Source organism: Fukomys damarensis, unplaced genomic scaffold (genome assembly GCF_012274545.1).
Source record: "Fukomys damarensis isolate Sample0158 unplaced genomic scaffold, DMR_v1.0_HiC HiC_scaffold_10, whole genome shotgun sequence".
NCBI lineage: Eukaryota > Metazoa > Chordata > Mammalia > Rodentia > Bathyergidae > Fukomys > Fukomys damarensis.
The window spans coordinates 33,687,283-33,704,399 of record NW_022900922.1 but is presented as its reverse complement, the minus strand read 5'-3'; the positions used below and the strand labels follow the sequence as shown (position 1 = coordinate 33,704,399).

At 41.4% G+C, this 17,117-nt stretch overlaps 1 protein-coding gene across 2 annotated transcripts in view; it reads right to left on the bottom strand.

Moving 5' to 3' along the window:
- F13a1 (coagulation factor XIII A chain) overlaps positions 1-16,650 on the bottom strand; it is a 149,402-nt gene extending 132,752 nt beyond the window's left edge. For both annotated transcript variants that reach the window (XM_010622800.3, XM_033761934.1), the window contains exons 1-3: positions 16,190-16,650; positions 14,214-14,361; positions 2,994-3,182 (exon numbers count right to left, since the gene is read on the bottom strand). In XM_010622800.3, the coding sequence (XP_010621102.1) occupies positions 2,994-3,182; positions 14,214-14,343 (319 nt within the window). In that variant the 5' untranslated portion in view covers positions 14,344-14,361; positions 16,190-16,650. The remainder of the gene's footprint in view (positions 1-2,993; positions 3,183-14,213; positions 14,362-16,189) is intronic.
- Between the last annotated feature and the right edge of the window lie 467 nt (positions 16,651-17,117).

The window sequence follows — 17,117 nt, the reverse complement described above, 5'->3', positions numbered from 1 at the left end:
ACTGTGGACAGATTTTCAAATGGGTTTCAGCTGATATGTATGGAATACAGGGTATCCACCACATTGTAAACCTAGCAAGGACTTTTAAATCAAGTCTGGTCCTGTGCTAAAACACACACATACACATTGTATGCTTTTCTCTTCATACATATCAGCCAAAGGTGCGATTCTCCCCCTGTTTTTGCCAGTCTGATAGATATTAGCTTGATTTGCTTCTCTTTGATCTGCTCCAGCACGTTTTCATATACTTATAAGCTGTTTGCATTTTTCTTTTGTTATTTGTTGTCCTCACATTCTTTGCATATTTGTCACCAATTTGTGTGTGTGTAGATGAGCTTTACTTTCTATGTTAACTCTTTAACTGTGACCTAGGTTTGGATTAATTTTCCAAATCTAACTTTTGCCCATTGAATTCTTTAGGAATATATTTTGTCATATATTCATATTTGGTCATTTGGGCATATATATGGCCTTTTCTGGCATTTTGATATATTTATGTAGTTTTCTTTATAGTTTCAGCGTTTAAAATTTTAGTTAAATCTGTTTAATTTTCTCACAAATTGGTTTGTAAAATTTTTATGCTTTACATTAATATTTATTCTGTCAAAAAGTTTTTATTATACATGATAGAAGATGGAAATCAATTTTTAAATTTTCGTTCAGTTAGAGAATCAGTTGTTCTAGCATCATTTACTGTTTTTAAGAAGCAAGCCAACAAAACATTCCACATACTTTTCTTGCTCTATGAAATCCACAACTACATTAACTTCTTTACTCTGAAATCTATTTCTGGGTTTCCTATTGTGCCTCTTATGGTTCAGATCTAAAATGTCTACAAAAGCCTCCTACTCTCACAGGTGGGGCTTTTAAAAAAGATAATTTGATGCGGGCTGCACCAAACTCATCAGTGAGTCAATTCATGGACTAGTTCATAACAAAACGTGCTGTTAGGAGGAAGAGTTTGATTGGAGGGGACAGGACACTGAACAGAAGAGTTTATTCTTGTCCCTTTTCTCTTTTCTGGCTGCCATGGGTTAAGCAGCTTTCCCCTTCCAGCCTCTTTTGCACATGGTTTCTGCCTTGGAGCTAACTAGCCATAGACTAAGCCCTCTAAAACCATAAGCCAAGATAAACATCACCTTTAAGTTGCTGGGGTCAGGTATTTTACTCTAGTGATGGGAAATCACCTAATACAAGACCTTATTAAACATTTTTATAGTGCCTCAATAGCTGCTATTGATAAAATACCCCTTTTATTTATTATTTTTGTGTAGTTTTTTGGTTATTGTCAGGTAATTATTCTTTCAAATACATTTGTTTATTTTTTAACCAATTCTAAAACTAAAAACCAAAAAAACCCTCAAAGTTCCATTGTGATTCTAATTGTAACTATATTAAATTTACATATTAATATTGGGAGAATTTTAAATTGATAATGATTATATATATATTTATGAGGCTCAATATGATTTTATGATATGTGTACACACTGTGACATTGCTAAATGAAGCCTGTTAGTATAAGCTATTTTTTCACGTGCTTATCATTTCTTTGTGGTGAGAATATTTAAAAGAAGTTTTGAATAGTTTTAGCATTGCTATTAACTAGATGCTGTATCCAAAACATCTTCTCCTACTTCACTGAAATTTTGTACTCATTGATCAACTTCTTGAGCATCTCAAAAATGTTGAAACTTCCCATCTAAGAACTTGTTTATGTTTCCATTGGCTTCTCCTGTCTTCTACAAAGATTGAATAACTGCTTTGTATATGGTTTGTGTCTTGTTTTTGAATATTTCATCTGGCTTTTTCCAGCTTGGCTAATTAATGTTATATATAATATGTTTTTTTTGTATTTGTAAGTTGTTAATTTTTATGTTTTTATTTTCTTGCAAAGTTTTATTGATTCTGTGCTTTCTCCCCTTGAATCTGGTAAGTTTTCTACAAATACAATAATAATATTAGCAAAATATGCAATTTTATCTCATATTTTTTCAGTATTCACAATAGCTATTTCTCTTATAGTGTTCATTTTCTCAAAGTGTTAAAGCAGTGCATTAAAAAGGTACTGATTACAGGTTCTCCTCTCTGGTTTCTGATTATAATTAAATTTATTAACATTTTTCACTTAATTTTTTGGGGGGGAGTAATCTTTGTTATTATAACGGAAGAGCTTCCTTTTGCTTTTGTCTTAAACTCTTTTGTAAAACTATCTGCTGAATTTTATCATGTCCCTTTGATCATCATCAGTAAGATTGCCTAATTTTTAAAATTTCCTTTAAGTTATGTATAGGATGCTATGCACAACTTCCCTTATATTGAGCCACCCTTGCTTTTCTGTGTACTTCTTCCTAGATACTCTTGAAAATTCCTAGTGAAATGGTTACCAAAATGTTTCAAATGTTAACATCAATACCTTAATAAAAGGGATCCATGATCAAATCAATCTGAGAATTATCGGACCAAACGCAGTTAAATGGCACTTCCCAGAACACTTGAAACTAATGTGAATTGTCAACCTTTAAGAGGAAACTAAAACACAAAGTACTGAACTTTGTTGGGCCATCCATTTTTCATGGATGATACCCTGGGACCACATTAAAGCTGAACACACTTGGCATATGCATAAGTGGTGATTTATGCTCTGATTTGCAACTATTTTCAGCATACAAAAGCAATTAAGTCATGGTGATAAATTAAAAGTCTTAACTATAGGATATCAAAAACATCAGCTTGGAGAAAACTAACTTAAACTAACATTTCTTACCAATTGTGCTTATTTTTATTACAGTAGATTGTTTCACTAGAATAAGCCCAAATTATTGATACTTGACATGATGCAGACCTATCTTAGAACACAGAGTGATCCAGGAGCTAGATGTAATCCCAGATCCAGCCACAGTATTGCTAGGAAATAATGCAACCACACCTGTGCCCACCCCACTCCACAAGTGACTCATAGTCTCAGGACAAGGGCTTGCCCCTGGCACTCACCAATGACATATTCCACCCTGAAGAGGTCCTTTCTTGGGTCGTAGGGACGATTGAAGTCAATCTGGACATAGAAAGACTGTCCTCTCCGGACAATCAACTTGTTGTTGTCGTACTTGTCAGTGTGGTGATCGATCTTGTTGGAGTCCCATTTCTCTTTGAATAGATGAACATCTGTGACAGTAAGGTAGTCTGCACATGGAGAAAATTGAAGGAAACCATAAAGCCACTTCAGTTTAAACAAAAACTCAGAAATCAAAAGATTATTTTTCCTGAATATCGGAGCAATGTCTGTTGAATGGAGCTATATATGGAGAGGGAGGAGACAAATTATTTGAGAGTCGGCCTCTTGTGACATTATTGCTTTGAAAGAGAGCCTTTTAAAAAGCTTTTCATCCCATGATCTCTTTTCAGATTGTAGGACCCTCACTCTGGGAGAGACAGATCCCTATCTTATAGATCTAGACACAGAGACGCAAGAGCCAGAGTTCAAGTCTTCAGATTCTTAGTCTCATGCTGGTTTTGTATGTTAGTATCTTCCCATCATGCCTGTACCTCCCTATGGGACACAGTCACTGTCAGTTTTCATTGTGACAAAGCCTCAAAGGGTTGCTCTAAGGAGGACAAAGTTGGCCATTAGTCCAAAATCCTTCTCTTACTTTAGGAAGGGTCAAATATTCCTCCTGTAATTGTAAAAGTAGATCTTGTCCCTCTAAGGCAGGAAAGAGCTGGAACAGGTCTGCAGAGGGGAAACTAACATTTCTATGTGATAAGTGTGATTTGCACAGTCAGAAAGCAGCCTTGCTTTTCCTTAACTATTCCATGACCCATCTGGATGTCAAACTCTGGTCTGTTTGATACCATGATTTGTAGGTTTTTCCTCCTTCTTTTGGAATCAGGAGTGTACATTCAGTTATGCATTTACTAGTCATTTGATTTTAAATATCTTGCTTAAATTCACTTCCTCATTAAAAAATGAGGACTCCAATGTTTGTTTTACAGACTGACATGCTCTCTGACGGTTCCATGCAGGAGATGACAAGGAGGAAGATGACATGAGATGACATGTGTAAAAGCAGCTAGCAAGAGTCTGATACATATAGCCCTGAGTAGAGTTTAACTTCCATCCCACTCTTTTCCCCACTGTCTTCTGCAAATGATCACTTCGCCGGAGGATAATATCACCTATCCACATGGTAGTTCAGCAATAGAATCTGGAGACTGATTTCTGTATGCGTGACTGGAGTTCTACAGGGGCACTGTGGAGAGAAAGTTGGATGGGTGTGATGGCGAAACCTGGTCTCCTGCTCCACTTCCCTGCTCCTGCCTCTGGCCCTGACTGCTGTACTGTTAGCCCTGAACACTGCCGACACAGTGCTTCTCTTGGACCCCATTTTTTCTCACAGCTTAAAACAAAACATCAGGCTATTTAAGATCCTCTTAAGTCTAGGAAACGCTGACACACTCTTGATAAAGTCACAAGTCAGGTAATACCGAGTTTGGACATCAGGTCTCCAAGTGACCTAGGTAAGGTCCTTCAGCTGTTAGACTGAGTTTTCTCACTGTTAAAATAAGGATGATAAACCCTCCAGAACATCTATGAAGACTCAGTGACACACAACACCTTGGGTCCAGCACACAGTGGGCCAAAGGTGTACTACGTCTCATGAGACCCCAGCTCTGATGGTGCTACCTCTCATGGTGTGGTGCTCTGTGCCTAGACACTGCAGACAGCAGAAAGTGCAAGGCACAGTTTTATTTGTACCTCATCTCAGGATCATCGTAGTATATGTCCCCCTGAAGGACACTTGCTTTCCCTTATGCTGCAGGCTGAAGATGTTTAATTTTTCTAGACCTCTGTTTTCCAAGTTGCCTTCATCCTAAGTTGTCTTGCTGTATTAAGATCACAATCCCCAGAGTTATACAAACCTAAGAAACAGCTGGAAATCATAAATGTCCCAAGTGAAAATGGCTTTGATAATCAGCTCCTCTGGTCCTTTTTAGCACAGGAACTTTTAATAATTTCTTTTTAAATATTTAAAATCCTAAGTCCTCATAAAAGGGTTTAATTAGTTCTCCATGCATCGACACCAAAGGAGGAAACACCCTCATATCACAGCCTTATGGAATCTCAGTGGCAAAGGTACCTTTGGGGCCACCTGGTAGACTTGCCGTGTGCTGAGTGAGTCCTCTCCATGAACGCTTAGTACTTGGGTGCCAGCCTGTGACCAAATGGGGAACTCACTATCTCATGGGACACATGGTGCATTTTTAAACAACTCTAGCCCTCTTAAGACGAACATCTGCTTCCTGGTAATTTTTCTAACCATCGATCTTGGTCATGAATTTTGCATAAATATAGAAGAAGTCTTCTACCCATTTCATCTGGTTCTCTTTAGGTATTTAAATGTGACTCTCAGGCATCTTCTCAGTAAAACATTCTCTGTTTCTTCAATGGCTACTTAAGAAATTATTTCCAAAACTGTTACCCATCACTCTATTTTGAAGTATATTTCATTTGTAAATTTCTCTCTTGAAGTCTTTTCCCTAGAATTAAGTACATTACTCCTTTGTGGTTTCACCAGTAAAATATAAGGAGACCATTATATCTTTTTAAATAAGTGATGTATTTCTATTGTTTCAGCTCAAGATATCACTATTGTCCTTAACACTCATATTTTACTGTGCATTTATACTATGTCTAGTGAAGCAAAACCCTTAAGAATACATTCTAAAATCATTTCTATCAATCATAGTTTTAAATTCACTTCAGGCCCCTAAAAGTCACTTGTCATGTTTCTATTTGGTCATATTTACTTTTGCAACTGTTTCCCTCTTTTCAGTTCAATTTTAAGGCTTTATTGGTTTTCATTTTATTTTTTAAGTTTTATTTATTTATTTTTGGTATCAGGGACAGAACTTGGGACCTTGCACTTGTGAGGCAGGTGGCAGAACCTCTGAGCTAACCTGTATTCATTTTAAATTTTCTTGTTGAACTGGCTCATTGTTCCATGATTTTAAAATAACTTTAGACCCTAAATGTGTATTCAATGCAATTAATATTCTCTCCAACTTCCTCCTCTAAGACTTCTATAGTTTGCTATTTTATCTTGCCATCTGAGACAGGAATATAAATATTAAATAGGCAACTGCCTAATAACTGCAAGCTAGGTAAACACACAGTGGTAGATATTAAAAAATGAAGAGATGATTATGATACAGTGTAATGAGTATGCTGATAAAGGGACTGTAAGCTACTGGATAGGGGGAAACTGGGAGGAGACCCCTGCCAGAATTCAAGGAAGTTTTGTGGAAAAAGTACAGCATGTGCAATAATCAATGAGGAGTAAACTTCCAACTGGAAAGGAAATGGGGAATGATTCTTTACACAGACAAGAGGATACGTGAGACTGAGGCAAGAGAGTTTGTGGTTTCTTGAGAAACTGGAAGATGATTGGCTGGCTCAAGTGTAATAGGTGGAGCCACAGTGGAATATGGTAATAGGCAGGAGCCTGCTCTTTCAAGCGTGTAGACCATGTGAAAGGCTTTAGACTTTAATTGCACTGGAGGTTGAAGGATCTGAAACAGTATGAATCATTTTCACTATTAGGCTGATAAAAAGGAATCTTAACAGGTTCTAGTGAAAAGCAGGAAAAGAGCTGGATGGTGTCAGTGCCACAGGCTGGAAGGCCAGCTAGGAGGTGGTTGCCATATTCTGGTTGAAGATAGCAGTGAGTTTAGTCTGAGGGTGGGGAATGAATGACCTGGTCCTGGAGCCCTCCCAGGACTTGTCTGCTTTTACTCCTACCTCCCACACGATAATGTACCCCCCAAAATGTGTTATTACTGTTGTATCTTGTCTTCCCAAGAAGCTTGATCCACTGGGAATGATAAAGCTGGAGGGGAAGACTCAAATATTTTTTGCATCTGGTTCTCATCTGTCTGCTCAAATGGAAACCTAGTTTTCCACCTTTATTCTTCAGCCCAGTAAGCCTGGCTAATATCCAGTGAGTCTGATTAAATTCAGTTCATCCTTGCAGAGCGTAGTGCTAGTTCTGTGCAATTTTGGTAGGTACTAGAATCAAGTGCCATAGTTGAACCAGTTTGGGAAATGCTGATACAAGTGAAGTTAACTGGACTCCAGGCTGCAGCCTCAAAGGGAGACTTTAATATCTTGACACGCACTGCAATGCTCCTAGAGGTATAATGGTTTCCACACTTAAATGACCTTGGCGAATCTCTTCTTCGGAGATCAGTATTTTGCAGACTATACTTTGGGGGCAGCCTCAAGAAAGTTATTTAATATCTCTGAGCTTCTGTTTCTTTTTTATCTTTAATATGGGAATAAAATACCTACTTCACAGAGGGCCCACACTCTAGTAAATTCTCAACTAATGATTTTTATTAATATTGTCATTGTTGCTATTATTATTGTAATTATTCAAAGAGATGGAATAGTACAGGGAATAAGCGCATACATAGGTTTTGGAGCCAGATCTCCTGGACTCCAGACTGACTGCCTCTTACTCTATATTTGAGCTTGGACCAGTTATATAAAGTTCTCATCTGCTAAACAGAGATGGTGTGCTGATTACATGGGAAAATGCATTGAGTGCATGGTAAGTGCTCAAGAATTGATAGCAATGATAATAGCACTGAGTACCCAGGAAGATCCTCCTCAGAGTCCATGAGTTAAAACAACAGGTATCTGCAAGGGCACAGTGGACAGCTGGGACCCGAGCAATGTGAAGTCACTGCGGGGAGCTTTCCAGAAGGGTCCTTGCAGCAGTCTCTTGAAGCACGACCGGATGTGCTCCCTGTCTTCTGAGCAGACACGCTTGCTTTTCCTTCCCAGTACTGCTATAAGTACTGGGATGTACTTCTATGGAATGTTTCTCCCCTCCTTAATCTTAGAATACATTTCTCTCTTCTCAAAAAAACGTATGTATTTCACTGATAATTTTGTATTACTTTACACCAGCAGTGTCATCCATAGGACTATAAACCTACTGAGGACTAGACCATGTCTCGGTCATCTTGTCACTAGACCGGGGCCACGTGCAATAGTGCCACAGTGATGTGCCAGTTTTCACTTGATGGAATGTAAACTGAAAATCTTCATTTTAAAGTGGATTATTCCATTTACCATATGATTAACCATAGCTGTTCTTAAATATCACTTATCAGGCAATTCCATTCTCTGTAAATTTCAGGATCATGATTATTGTTGGCGATGGTGACAGGAGATGTTAAAATAAGGAAATCTTGGGAGAAAAGTTTTTGTTCCATACCGCAACAAAAATAAAGATCTTCAGAGTGCTTTCAACAAAGGGTAAGTAAAAGGAATTCCCATGTAACGAATTCCTTTGAGGGTATAAAACCTAATTTTAAAATATCTAATAGCTTTTTTCACAGTGAAATAAATATATATGTAGAGAATTTGTTTTGAAAAATGTAGTCTATATTGTTATGCCTTTGACAAGGAAAGAAGGAAAATATTTGAGGGAAATAACCAAAGTATTCCAAATGAACAAAACAATACAGTAATAAGTAAAAATTTCCTGTACTGTCTCTTGGAAGTGCATTTTAAAAATCTAAGAAAAATACTACATTTTAAAAGTTGAAGCTTGGAGGAAAAGACACAAGTGAAACTTAAGTAAGGCATAGAAGATTACAGGATAGAATGAGAGGCCAGAGTTTTAAAGAAATAACATTCTAGTCAGGTGTATAAGACATAGAAAAGGGCATCATGGAGTAGCTCATTGTTTAGAAAGAGAAGACAATGGCAGCCATGTTGCCCTTTCTTCCATGTAATCTCCTACCAGATCAGAGGATTTACTAAATATATTAGTCTGTTTTTCATTACTGCAAGGAAATACTTGAGCCTGGGTGTTGACAAAGAGAAGAGGAGCTTGCTTAGAATGAAAAGAGAAACTGAAACTCACAGTCTGGGAACCTAAAAGTGCAAAATACTTGGTGCTGGCTCTGACAAGGTCCACTGGTTGTATCCCCTCAGGGCACATGTTGCCATGATGGCAGGAAATGGTGTGAAAAGGAAAGATCACATCAGCAGTCAGGAAGCCAAAGACCCATTCAGGCATTTGGCTCAAGATTTTATAATAGCTCGCTCTTGTGAGAACCATGCAGAATTCACAAGAACTACCTATCAAGGATACAATCCTGATGACCTAAGGGCCTTCTACTAGTCCCCTGCTTCTTTAAAGTCCCACCATTTTGCAGATTGTCACCAAGAATCATATTTGGTTCATATAAAACCAGGCAATAGCAAGGACTCTGTAGATGGTTGTCATAAAATAGGGACACAAATGTCAAAATATCATAGTGTAGTCAGTCTGTGGTTCACTTTGCCCACTAGTGCCCCTTTCCAGCCAGTGGATGTTCAGCAGACATATCTTAGGATGACCTTGCATATTAGCCTAAAAAGAAATAGCCTAGATTGGAAGAGGCTTCTCATCTCATCACTCAGGCTCCACTTATCACACACAGGAAATGAATTTGCATCTTCCTTTCTAAGCCCAGTTCCTAGCAAAATGGAGCAGCTCAATGCTAAGTCACTCTTTTCTTCTTTCTTTAAGAGACATTGTGGCTAGAAACTTGGCAACTTGCTCTTTCAAAGTGACAGCTTTCAAAAACTCTACCTAACACAATTTAGCCTAATTCCAAACACATCAGAAAATGGATTGTTAAAGAAAAAAAATCTCTCCTCAGGAACCAGCTGCCTGTCGGTCCTCCTATTTTCTCTAATATGAAAAAAAAGTGGATTATAATCCCCTAGGTTGTAAAAAACATTCTTCTGAGAATGATTATACCTGTCACAAATGGAATCACGAAATCAGTTAAATGTGTAGGTTCATATTCTGGGAATTCTCTGGTGAGCTGAATTCTCCATGCAATCTTTGGTAATGTGATTACTAGACAGTGAGTATCAATGCTACTCAGGAGGTAGGAGGTCCGTTTATGGTTAGAAGAACAATAGGAAAAGTGGCTTTCTCACATTTCCTTTGGATATTTGAATTTTAAAGTGTCACAACTAGAATGAAGACATTTCTTCAGCAGCTTATTTTTTAAACTATTGCTCTTGACATGTCCCAAATCCTAAAATGTTAAAGATTTCTCTTCTCAGAGGGAGGCAGCCCAAGAGAAATGAGACTCACACCTCCTTCAAAGGCAAAAATTTTTCATGTTCACTTCACCACTAGAATTACTTTTATACCATGTAATTCTGCTGTTTAGAGTCCAGCATGAATCTTTGTTGTATATAAGGTGAAAGTTAAGGTCTTTGATGTCCACCATAGTATCAAGCCTGCTGTATTTATTAAGCTTTTCTTCTTCCTTCTATCCACTGGTCACTCTTGCATACATGCCATATGCCGTCCTTCTGCTGAAAATTCTCTTCCATGTGTTGGCCTGTCTGAAACATCCTATTCATCTTCTCAGACCCAGCTCAATATCCTTTCATCATTAAGTGTTCCTCATTCTCTTCCCCACTCCATGATACTAGATATTCCTTTGTGTTATTTAGCTGGACTTTGCATAAATCTTGATTATAGTATTTACTACACTGAAGTACAATGATCTTTTCTTGGTTTACTTTGTCTGCGGGATGGAGAGCTGCTTCAAATCAGTGACTGACTGACCTGAGCAACCCCCAGAGAGAGCCTGGAACAGCTGTGGTACATCTGTGAGAGCCAGCCTGTTTCTCAGGAAGGGAATGGAATGGTGAAATGGCACTTACCAACATCATTTCTTACCACGCACTGAATGCAACTTCTGTTCTTTCAAATACCTTGACTCCTTTGCACCAAGGAGAGGTTGATCCCCAACTGGTTAATTTGTTCATTTAGTTCTAACAAAGAGTGGTGGGAGGGAGACTATTCTGAGAAGGGTAAAAGATCCCCTTAGTCTGAAAACTAGTAGACCCTACTATCTTTGACTTTTTTTTTATACAGCCAGGCTTGCTTTCTTTTTTGAATTCAAGGCATTAGACCTGCCAAATAAGCATCCAAGTACTGCTGCAAATGATCACTTATTATTAGTATCAGAGAGTCAAACTAGCTCAAGAATATAAAGTTATCTCCAGGAGCATTACATTTCCAGCCACATATAACTCGAGACCAGGGATGCTGGAGAAGGATTTTTAGAAACTCCAGCTGCATCCACAGAACAGTCTATTAGAAATTGATATGAATCCAAACAAGCTGAGGCAATATCACAGTACTTTTCCTGGCTACACTTGAGCATCTGGAGGGACATTAAGATCTGTAAGATCATGTGAGGACATTAGACACACTGTGCCTGCCTGACACCACCATCACCTCAAATATTTCAATTCTCCTTAAGTACCATGGTGTGCATGGGAAGAACCAGAGGCGAGGTGATACATTTTGATATAGATTTTGGTTTGATAACAAAATTCTTAACCAAAGATTTCAAAAAGCTTTGATTTCAGTACATTATATGCATCAGTCTGTATTATGTGCATGATACACAACTTTTTGCGACAGAACTAACCAAAATGAAAAACCCTGATATTTCCCTCCCTTTCTTTCTTCTTGCCTCTGGATTTCTCAGTCAATTTCACAAGAATGGCTTTTGAAAGGCAAGAAGCACCACCCAGGAACATTGAAAACAGCATTTGATTTAGTTAGGGCTTGTTAACCTGGAACAAAAGGCAGCCTGGGATGGGTGACCCCGGAAGATGTAAGTCCTCTTGGAGGCCACTAGTGACCACTGGGTGAACTGCAAGATGATGGCTTCCAAACGAAACAATACAACTAAAGGAGGGACTATGCTTTCTTAACCTTAGTCCTTTAGCAGGAGCGACTTAAGGAGCACTTGATATACATAGTGCCTGATAACCTGGCTTTTGGACAAATCTTAAGTGTACAGAGTAATCTTGTTCAGACACTCTGTACTCTGGCATTTTTTTCATGTTCTGTCCCCTTGAGACTTTACAGCTATGATTCCTCCATCCCATTCTCACAGCCTGTAGCACTTGGCAGATCTGTGTGAAAAATATTAAACAGATGTGTATTTTTGAAATCTGAAACTTGTCATTAATAAAAGGATTATAAGGATGCTAGGGATGATGAGTCACTCAGTTTGCAAGTGACCTTGTTCATTCATTCAAATCACTCTACAGATAGTCATGGAAGCCCAGAGCTCCTATCCCACGCATGCCCTGTAGCATCACCCGCATTGTAGACACATGACCGCTTTGTCAATAATGACCGATTCCTTGAAATAATTCAGTTAAGTTATTCTCCACTCCTTCCCACCAAATAAACAAAGAACTAGTTGCCTCAGAGTTTTTTAAATGATTGGCTTGCTTAAGCTCTCTGCCAGTTTTGATGTCTTATTGGCTCATTTTGTTTAAGTTTCAGATGTGCAGGGGCCACGGGTTGCACACACTCCCTACAGAATGGAGTGTTGGCTGGATTCCTGATCAGGGAAATCCTGATTTTAGTGAGCTATGATCGACTGCTCACTGCAAATCAGTGATTACTGATTATGTGCTATGGGCGTGAAGTGATCACAGGCATGACTCCTCAGATGCTCAGGGGAGCCTGTAATGTAGCTTTGCTTCCATTTTGCTGATGGTAAAGCTAAGGCTTGGAGTACTCTGATCACTTGCCCTGGGTTCTGGGATGGGAAGCTGAGTTTTCGTCCTCTTGGAAGAACAGAGGTGTTCTTGGATCCCTTTCCCCATCTGTGTGGAGGTTAACATTTCTCCTCATCCATCCTGGCAAGGAAGGCTGGGGTCCTCCCTCTTTCTGTTCCTACTGCTCACTTCCTCTAGTGCCTGGGGATGCAGGGGAATTTTGGCAGAAAATGGAATACTCCAAGGCGACCTGCTTGATAGTTTGAGGTCTGCCGACTTTCCCATTTAATTTGCATTCTTAAAAGTATCAAAAGATTTCTCCTCTGAGTAGTGAAGGGGTGAACATGTACTCCTGGCTTGGAGCCTCTGCTTCCCAATCTGACCAGGGAGTTTAGAATTCCTTGATTAGCGTGTCCCTTTTTGACTCAGTTTAATGACTCTAATAAGGAACATTTAGAGTGTGGCACCCACCTGGGAGTTGATTCGGAATGAATTTGTCTTGTTCCCCTCAGAACTGTTCTATGTTCACTATTGAAGATGCCCTTCTGATTTGTGAACCCCACCTCCAAACTTGGAGGCGATACCTGCTGGCTCCTTGTTTCCACAGAATGATATCAAACTGTTTAGACGTGATAGTGTCAAAATCAAACTCATCTGCAAGGTCTGTGCAGTTCTCGGCTTGGTGGATTGTGTGGTAATCAACAGACACCATCTTCTTCCTTTGCTATTGGGAGCCCTGCATCCACCTGGGGCCTCCAGCACTGCACTCGTTCTGAAGTGATTTCACCACACAGCTGCAGGTAACCATCCTCACCTACCCCAGTGTGTGGGTGTTTATCCCTCAAAGACAGCACAGAGAACCCTCTGGAGCAAACTTGGATTCTGGTGCACAAATGCTCTGACCAAAAGTACTCCCAGCTAATGCCATTAGGGGACAGGAGGCTGAATGTCCTTGCCACGGCCCCAGGGAGTGACGGCTGTTTCACCAAGCCAGCGCTGGCACATGGGCCCTGTCACAGCTGACAGGGCTGAGAGGAGGTCAGCTGGTGGCTGCTGCACCCAGAGCAGGTCCCTCAGGATCAGGCAGAGGCAAAAGGCAGGAGAAGTAGCTCATCTCGCCTGCTCCCCAGGTTGTTCTGGAGACAAATAGAGGGCTTCCATCTCTATCACTGTCAGAATCTGGCACTTCTCTCCAGCTATGAAATTCACAGCCATGGACAGAGGAGGGAGGGGAGAGAAGGAAGGAAATGCAAGCCAGGCAATAAAAAACAGCTACAACATTTTGGAAGTAGAATCTTCCAGCTAAAGAACACTGTTAAAAAAGCAGAACAGTAGGGCTGGAAAAGGCCTCAGTGAATCCAGGATCTTTGTTGTGTAGAGGAAATAGCTGAGAGGCAGAAAGAAAAAATGGTTTCCCTGAGGTTACAAGATAGGTAAGTGGCAGAATTGGGACAAGGATCCAGCCCCCAGTGCTTTTACAAGAGGAGTTTGGTCTCCTTCCTTGAAAACCAGAGACTGGCAGAGGCATCCTTCTTGCCTAGCACCTGCCTGGGACAGGAGGTGCCAGGGCTGAGCTCTGCCCCACACAGTGATGCTCCTACCTTCCAGGTTGACGCCCCGGGGCACCAGGCCCAGCAGCTCCTCAGTGGGGAGTTCATCTTCTGCTGCATTGGAGTTGTTAGGGGGCATTGCTCTCCTGCCCGCAAAGGTGGTCCTGGGAGTGTCCGACATTGTCAGCTTTCCAAGGTCCTTGGGGGAAGCCACAGAAAAGGAATGTGAACTGAGTTCCATTTGAGACCAGGATTGAAAAATAGAGAAGCAGACATATCTGTATGTTAGAGCACTTGAACAACACATTCAGAGCTTGCATAAATAATAATGCAAAAGTGGCAGGAAGGATTAACCTAATGATGGAGCACAGCTCCCCAAGAATCTTGGGGAGATTTATTGTTTGTGAAAACATATGGGGAGCAGCAAAACGGGGGTTTATTTGAGCAAATGAGCAATTTTATAGAGTTTTAGAAAGTAAGGTTTTCCCTTCTCCAATACCCCCAAAGGAAAACATGTTAGTAAGAGATGTTTGTTGCCATATCCATGGACCTATGCCCATTTCATGGAGATGTATGAGGACTAAATCACTTTTAAGATTAGATTTATGTAACCATGCCCAGATAAGTGCTGTCCTCCATTTACATTGGCAATTTAATTCAACTGATATTTTTTGAGGACTCTTCGTCTTCTTTGCCAGCTGGGATCTAGTGCTTGGGAGAGATCCATCAGGGTTCAAGACAAGATTCCTGCTAAGACAGCTTACAGCCTAGAGGAGTCAGGGAGGAGCATGATGAGGGTCAGAAGTAAATCCAACTGGGTGTGAGGAGATGGTCGCCACGTTGGAGACAGAACCGCATGGAGGATGAGCTGAGAGAGAGAGATTAGATGGTACAGAGGAGGTGTTGCAACTGTAAGTAGGTCTACAATAGCCTGTTCTCTAATTTTCTTGGTCCATGGTGTCAACAGGGCCCTGTTCCGTGCTGCTCCTTCCACGGGCTTCAGTGCAGGCCAAGGGCCAGTAAAATACCACACACCATATAGGCATGCACAGCAAGGACTTGTTGACCAACTGAGCAAGGGAAGGGGGCCGTGTTTGTTTCTGGGCTACGAGCACCTGGATCAGTCAATCACAACTCCTGGCAATGTAGACCCAGGCACACCTTTCAAAGAAGAAGAGTGATCCTGATAGAGTCAATTAGACTGGACTGTTATTAAACACGAGAGGCAATGGCAATGATGCTAGGACGAGAGAACTTACTAAGGCGAATACCTTATTTTACCTAAGGTAAAGACCACATGGTCTTGAAGGAGACAGGAGTGCTGGGAGGGTTGGGTCCAACAGGTCTCCATGAATACCTGCCAACATACTTACAGACAGTCTCCTCCCGGCAGCTGAGGGATGAAGGGTAAGATAAATGATTTAAGGATGAACAGAAGCCAGGAAAGGCCAGCCCTGGGAAAAGCAAAGGTGGGGTTGTTAGGGGTAGAAAGGGAGAAGAGTGCAGGACACCACAGCAGCCCACTGGAGAAGGAGCAGGTAAAGGGGATACCTGGGGTTCCAGGTGCCAGCCAGGTGCAGCAGGTGCAGACCTGCCCTGAGGGAGTGTGGGTGAGCAGCAGGCACCCACTCTCAGGGTCAGGGAAGGGGACGGATCTTAAGTTCAGCTCCTGCTGAAACGCAGGAGGGGAGCCAAGCCTGCTCTGGTCCAGGCTAGCAGGTTTCCTACCTGGCCCTCCTCTTTTCCCCAAACCTTTGTGCTCCTGAAGAAAGATGCCCTGTCTTTTGGAGCACCCCCCCAATTCCCCTCCCTTGCCTTTCTTAGCAAGCAGTTCCTTTCAGGTGGCTTCATGGGGTAGTGAGCAGGTCTGCTCAGAAGTAGGACTTCGCAGTGCAAAGTTAGGGGGCCAAGAACTGGAGTCAGAGAAGTGAGGCTGCCTCTGTCCCCTCCCTGGCCCTGTAGCAGTCACCTGAGGCTCCCTAGGAAACCAAGGTACAGGGGTACAGTGCTACGGGGCAGCTGCTTACCTGTGAGCTCCAGCCAGGCGGCTTGGGCAGCTTTGTGTGTCTGGAACTTCCTCAAAAGGATTCAGGAAAAGTGACCAGAAAGTTGGCTCTTAAATAACTAGCTAACAGCTCCCACCCTCTTTCCCGTCCCCCGCGGTTTTCTCCTCCCCCTTCCTGACAGCTGCAGTGAGCAGAGGCTTCTAGGACTTGTCATTTATTTCTGCCATCCCGTGTGTTACTCCAGTGTGGGCCGCTTCCTTCTCCTCACACCTGTCTAGCCCTCAGTTTCCTATTCTCGCATCTGCCTCCACCCCCAGATCTGCCTCTCCCCACTTCCCTAATGACCCATGTGCTAGGCAGGGCTGCTTCTCTTTGGCCCCCATGGCTGGATAGGTCTTTCACAAAGGACTGCTTCTGCCATGCAGGGCAGCTGGTGCGGCTGGGCAGAGGGGAGAGTCCGCCTTCTGCAGACAGGTCACAGACAGTCGTGCCCGTGCATCAAGCAAGAGCAATGTGTCCCTCCTGTGCAAATAGGGGTGGGCTCTTGAATCATCCAGGAAGCAGCCGCTACCTAACCACAAGGCTTCCTGTGGCACAGCCACGCCCAGCTCCGGGGGGGAGAAGAGTAAACTTGCCACACAGAGTAGAAAACATTTATGTTCTCCCTGAAGACCACGTAGGTGTATCTTCGCAAGTTAGAGAGAAAGAAAAGAAAGTTCTCCTCTGAAACTTTCCATATTTTTGTTTCTGAGTATATCTCCAAATATTCCTATTTTCAGTTGCGGGTATTTCTAGCCTTCTCTACTGCCTTCAGGTATCTGACCTTGCTGTAGAAAAATATCTGTACCTATATTTGTCTGTGTCCATCTCTATATATAGATACATATGCATGTGGTTAGGAGTCTCCCCGTTTTTTTTTGTTTTTTTTTTTTTTTTTTTTTTTTTCAAC